Source organism: Ceratosolen solmsi, unplaced genomic scaffold (assembly GCF_000503995.2).
Source record: "Ceratosolen solmsi marchali unplaced genomic scaffold, CerSol_1.0 scaffold56, whole genome shotgun sequence".
NCBI lineage: Eukaryota > Metazoa > Arthropoda > Insecta > Hymenoptera > Agaonidae > Ceratosolen > Ceratosolen solmsi.
In genome coordinates this window covers 4,063,217-4,069,486 of record NW_011948425.1, presented here as the reverse complement: position 1 = coordinate 4,069,486, position 6,270 = coordinate 4,063,217, and the positions used below count along the sequence as shown (strand labels likewise).

At 33.6% G+C, this 6,270-nt stretch overlaps 1 protein-coding gene across 1 annotated transcript; it reads left to right on the top strand.

The window, feature by feature from the left end:
* Window positions 1–3,337: 3,337 nt before the first annotated feature.
* On the top strand, window positions 3,338–5,447 carry Pdxk (pyridoxal kinase). The gene is made up of 7 exons (XM_011500384.1): window positions 3,338–3,551; window positions 4,073–4,172; window positions 4,323–4,466; window positions 4,543–4,663; window positions 4,744–4,886; window positions 4,974–5,150; window positions 5,216–5,447. Exons 1-7 carry the CDS (start codon window positions 3,459–3,461, stop codon window positions 5,323–5,325), a joined length of 888 nt encoding a protein of 295 aa, XP_011498686.1. The 5' UTR covers window positions 3,338–3,458; the 3' UTR covers window positions 5,326–5,447.
* The last annotated feature ends 823 nt before the right edge of the window (window positions 5,448–6,270 follow it).

Here is a 6,270-nt window from a genome sequence, read left to right as displayed (position 1 = left end):
AATTATTACGTGTCAATTGCGAGTCGCTGACTTATCACATCAAGATTAGCATTTATGATATTATGTGCCGCTACGATATTTATCAATTTAAAACCATCGATTATGTCCATACGCTTACGTAACGCATTTTACTGATTAAATGTTATGATGAGCATTCCTGATATGATTTCTATGTTATCTTATATTATAATCTACCTAATTAAGATTAATTTACCATTCCATGTTCTCCAAAATTCTTAAAAATAATTCACGCTTTATCGAGACTATTAAATTATCCACGCATAATGCAAAATTTTTTACTACTCTACTTTCCACGAGTGTAAAATAGAGAATTACGAATTACGAATTACTAGAATAATTGGGAATTGTCACTCAACTGTAAAGATATGTCAGTCTGGACAAATTATAATTGTCACTTTCCCTTGTGTTTCCTTAATCACCTGACTCCTTTACACTAAACGATTTTATAATGAAAATAAAAAAAGAAAGAAAGAAAGACAAACAAACATATTTAGTTCATTATAAAACGGTAACATTAAATTATAATTTACAAAAATTGACTTTTATAATATTATTATCAATGACGAATGAACCATCACATTACCATTCATTCGATTATTTCCATTAGCCGGCGAATTTCCTTTTTAACTACGACATGCGTATTACCTACATACGTGCGCATCATAAATAAAGGATGAAACATTAATTGTAGAGTATATGGTTTTGTTTGTTTTTATTTTTTTTTTTATTTCCATTTTCTTCACTTTATCTAAATCTTTATATATTTACTTTAATTGGCTAAACTTATGAGTTTAAAACAAACGAAATAATATTGTTGAGTATTTAAACTGCCAACAACTAGTGACAATACAAATATGAGAAAATATATATTTGTTTGCGTATTTTCTGGTTTACAAATTTTGAAATGTTAAACATCTCAATAGATTTTAAATAATAATTAACGAGGGAACAGCGCGTGTTACGGTTCATAAATTTTAAAAACCTTCTAAGTAATTTTAGTTAACAACTGGGTTTGCTAAAGAATACCCCCCCCCCCCCCCATTTAAACAATTACGAACGATGTCACGACAATTTATAGACAAGACATTATTACTTGTAATATTTCCCTATTTACATTAATATACATATACATATATATGTATTTGTATAAATTGTTTTTGTAAAACGAAAATTTATATAAATAGATTTATGTAAAGAAAAGGAAACACTGAACCAATCGATATATATTTCTAGGCAAGTTTTCTTTTCCTTCAACGACTTCTCTATTATGTTAAGTAAACTAATTAAGGTTGCAGTCAATTAATTCTCCTTGAATATAATTTTTTTTTTTTGCCTTTGCGTTTTTGTGTTTGTTTCTATTTTCTTTTTTTCTTTTCGTAACATCGAATGAACGCAAAATACCTTTCATGGCCTTCAAAAAAAAAAAAAAAAAAAACTCTGTACGGTGTACAGATAGCTTTACCTTTTGTACATATAAATTCTGCGAGTCAAAGTCATAAAATAAGATGGAATAACGAAAATTTCAATTCTATAGATGCTTCATTAGATTTCATTAGACGCACACGAGCATTCCATATCTTATTATTATATATATCTTTTTTTTAATGTATTGTCACGTACGCGATTAACTCTGGCTTCCATAACCACGGCGAACGAAAGGGGGAAGAAATATAAGACGCGAGAGCGGACAAACTCATCTAAATGCGCATTCACATCCTCACGCGTTTACCTGGCCTCGAGCCCTTGAATGTATGCAGCAGCATCACACCGACGACTTGGAGTTGTGTGTGTAGAGAGAGAGAGAGAGAGAGAGAGAGAGAGAGAGAGAGAGAGAAAGAGAGAAAGGATTTGGAAAGAGGAAAAGATTGGCCTTTGGGATAACTCGTTGACAATTTTTTATTGGGGTTTTGAGGAGTGGGCCCGTTGGTAGGAGAGTGAAGAAATGCCAATGGCGATTACGGAGGTCAAGGAGTAGCGTACGAAGACTTCGTACTCAATCAGCAAATAGCAGTATTATTATCAGGATGTGTAATGTTCTCATTCGAGAAGTCGCGTTAATAAGATTGCGTCAAATTCGCCTACCAATCGATTATTATTAAATGAATTATTGTAGGGAATAAATAGCCGGCAATGGTCGTGGTCCGATGAGTTGGCGTAAGTAAGGTAATGAATCAATTATAGGTTTTCCAGATAATTATAGGCCGATGTCAATATGACAAACGACAAGTCTTATAGACTAATAGCCATAGGAAATATATCGTACAGGCAAATCCTTTTAAACGAGACTATTAAAACGGCTTTGACATTTTGCCATTTGCAATTTAATTCGAACGTTAGATCGACCATCTGATTAATTCCAAGTAAATATTGAATTTTTTGCTCGCGCTTATCAGGAAGAAAAAACACGCTTAATTATATCAAATTATAGACGTTCTTTTTGTCCATTATTATCTTTGCGTTATATATAATTCACGCGTGTTTATGTCTGTTTTTCCTTCTCTTTCTCATCAATCATTGTTATGAAAAAGACAAACCAAAAAAACAAAATCAAAAAAAAAAAAAAAAAAAAAAAAAAAAAAAAAAAAACAGAGAAATTTCGTCGATCTCTCGTAGAATTAGGAAGGATGATTTTATTATCAAAACTTACTAATCCTCTTTACGATAGCTCGTAGCAATTATAAATTGCCATTGCAATTGTCGTCGATGTTACTCGACCTACGGTAACGCAATTTCCCCGGCACTCGAAAACTCCAAATTACCCGCCCATTTCCTCAAGCATAAGATTTTCTCCACCAAGAATGCAGCAAACCATGCTTAATCATTAGTCGATCGTACGCTTATGGAGAATTCGTCCGCGGCAGCTGGCAACCCTTAAACGGCCTCATTCCAGTTATAAAGAACAAGCTCCGGTGATCGATCACCTACCCCCCTTCGACTTAACACGCTTTCCAATTTCTTCCCCTTCTAATATCCATTGGCTCGGTCTGCTCGCAAGGACACATTACCAACCTAACCTAGTTAACATGCGCGCACACACACGTACGTCTCGATATATCAACAGAATAACGCTATCTCGGCTTATCTCGATTCACCATTAAGTGTGGCGTTAGAACGCGAGAGTTCCCTCGTGAAAGCCCTGCTTGTTGGAGTATAAATTTGCGTCATGCGCGCCGTAAACGATAGTAGAGAGGCAGACACTCGTGTCCCAACATCGGCACATGTCGTCGTGTCGTTGGATTTGGAAAATAGTGCGAACGTTGGGATATTAGAGTCACCGAGGTACAGCAGCAGCGTCAAGCTTAAAGCCCCGCTGGTCATATTTGATTATTGGCCGCGACATGGCCATGATGGATGCTTGAATGACATATGAAGACGTCGTCACGGTCGAGACTCCAAGTGCCAGGCGAGAGAGGGTGACGTTTTGAAAAGCTGCGATAATGGAGGAGTACGATACGCCAAGAATTCTCTCCATCCAAAGTCACGTTGTCGCGGGCTACGTTGGTAACAAGAGTGCCACATTTCCCTTGCAGGTATGGCATTGTACTTTGCTACTCGTTAATCGTTAATTAGTGGAGGATTGCGAGCGTTGGCCAATTAGTTTGACTGGTTACGTATTACATTCCATTCCCACTAGGTCATCGTGGGTAGAGCCTGTTTTAACACTTTAGTCGTGTAGTATGGGAAGTGCTTTTACGTTTCAATGTTTGACTAATTTCTTTCGATATTATGTTGTAATAGATGGACAAGTTGGAGTGGATCATGGAAGAAAGCTTGAATGTCAAAGAATGCAGGTGGTGTAGCTTTTAATGTTCAACGTTACTGGTGTCGATGAAAAGATAGTTCATTGTCATATTGACGGTAGCGCTTGTATTTGGACTTTATGAGGCAACTTGTGGGCTGTTGTCGACTAGTGTCGAAACAAAATTATTTAATAATACAGTGGGGATGAATATTGTAGATGTCGTTTAAATTGTTAACAGCGTTAAGCAAATTCTATGTATGATAATTTTAAGTCGCTGTTTTATAATGTAATTGTATGTCGTTGTTGTAGCTTCTAGGATTCGAAGTCGATGCCATAAATTCGGTTCAATTATCCAATCATACAGGCTACAAAGTTATAAAGGGTCAAGTGTTGAACAGCGAAGATTTAGGTAAGTATTATTAAACAGCCATTTATTATGTTAATTTATTTCATTATATATATATATATATATATGTGTGTGCGCGTGCGTGCGTGCGTGTGTATATATAGCGAAGCAATTTCTTGATATTACACGAATAATTATTTCTTTACGTTTTAGTGGATTTGATGGATGGCCTGATCGAGAATAACATAGACCATTATACTCATTTACTTACAGGCTATGTTGGCTCTGCTTCGTTCCTAAGACAAATAGCTCAAGTAGTTCAGAAATTAAAAAGCAAAAACCCAAAACTTTTATATGGTTAGTTGTGCTCTCGACCCAAACGAAAATATGCCATTGTATTTACTAATGAAAGATGATATTCTTATTTTACTAGTTTGCGATCCTGTTATGGGTGATAATGGTAAAATGTACGTTCCCGAAGAACTGAAAGAAATTTATAAAAATGAGATTATTCCACTCGCCGATATTATAACACCAAATCATTTCGAATTAGAGTAAGTGTCGCAAGCTTCTTTTGCCTCAAATTCACATCCAGATGGAAACTCGTTTAAATAAATGGCATTATTCTTTTAAGGCTTTTACTGAATAGGAAAATTCATACCTTAAGTGAAATAAAAGATAGCTTACAAGAGTTGCATAAATTGGGTATTAGAACAATCGCTGTTTCGTCAACCTATCTAGATGGAAAATTGATATCCATTGTCAGTTCAACTACAGGTACGACAGCTTACTTGGTATATATAATTGTCCCTTATTCTCCCGTGCTCTACGTTAAGTATTAAATGGCTTTATCAATTCATTTAGACGAAGTTATTAAAATTGAGATACCGCAAATATCAGCAATTTATACAGGCTCGGGTGACTTATACGCTGCCTTATTCCTAGCTCATAGTTATTTACAAAATAATTTGAAATTAGCCCTTGAAAATACCATAAATTCGCTTCACGACGTTCTTCTCAAGACTTACGAATATTCTCTAGGTAAGGCGATTTAGTATTTCTAGATGAAATTTATATTTGATAATATTGATTTATTAATGTTTTAGATATTAAAAATAGGAATATGCAGGACGTGAGGAAAATTGAACTACGCTTGATTCAAAGTAAAAGATTTATTGAAAATCCCTCTAATAAATTACAAGCTGAAATAATTTAGATACAGATTTACATAATAATATTGGAAAGTATAAAAAAGGAAAAGAAAAAAATTTCTACTAAATTATAGATGGCTATCCTGCAGGATTGGAAAATGTTACCAGGCGATATCGAATCTATATATATATATATATATATATATATATGTATTCCAGTGGATTGTGGATAAATATCATCTATTATTAATCCATTATTAACATAAATATTAAGTTTTCCCGTTTGATATTACTAAATTAAAAATGGCGAATTATAATAATAAAATTAATTAACAATAGCTTTTAATAATGCTACGTTATAAAAGAAAGTTATTAATTGAAAAACGTATATTGAAATGAGATATATCAAAAGTAATACTATTTCGCGTTGTTGTTGTGCATACGATGTTATTTGTACAAAAATGTTGGACATTTATAATCATAATTATAAAGCTTGATGTTGAAGGCAATAAGTTGACATCCACGTGGGTCGAATCATTAACTTTCATTTGCACTTATAATTTCTACGTCAGTTATCATAAGACTCATTTATGCCGATTGGGCATGTATTATTTAAGAAGCTTCCAAGGATATCTTCCATAATAAACAATATATATATATATATATATATAATTTAGAGTCGATGAGGATAATGAGCGGAAAAAGTGCGAAATGGTCCTTATGCTTCTTACAAGCGATTCGACATTATGACGGAAGAAACATTAAATACTGATGTTTTTCAAAAACACAATGGAATATCGTAAAGGATCATTTTTATTGTATAATAGCGAAATTTCAAATTTATGCATCATAATTTTGTATTTTCTTGCTATCTCGAATACTTTGTGAATCAGTACTTTCTGATAATTTATTGTATAATATGTTTCAAACGTTGAAGGGAATATAATTTGTTTTAATCATAGAATTGAAGACGATTACCAGCAAATCTTTTTTTCATATTCTTCCGCTTG

Excerpts from the sequence above, each read along its gene's own strand:
- Pdxk (XM_011500384.1), top strand. The coding sequence starts at position 3,459 with ATGGAGGAGTACGATACGCCAAGAATTCTCTCCATCCAAAGTCACGTT. Across the intron at positions 3,552-4,072 it reads GTGCCACATTTCCCTTGCAG|CTTCTAGGATTCGAAGTCGA; the intron begins GTATGGCATTGT and ends TCGTTGTTGTAG. Across the intron at positions 5,151-5,215 it reads GACTTACGAATATTCTCTAG|ATATTAAAAATAGGAATATG; the intron begins GTAAGGCGATTT and ends TTAATGTTTTAG.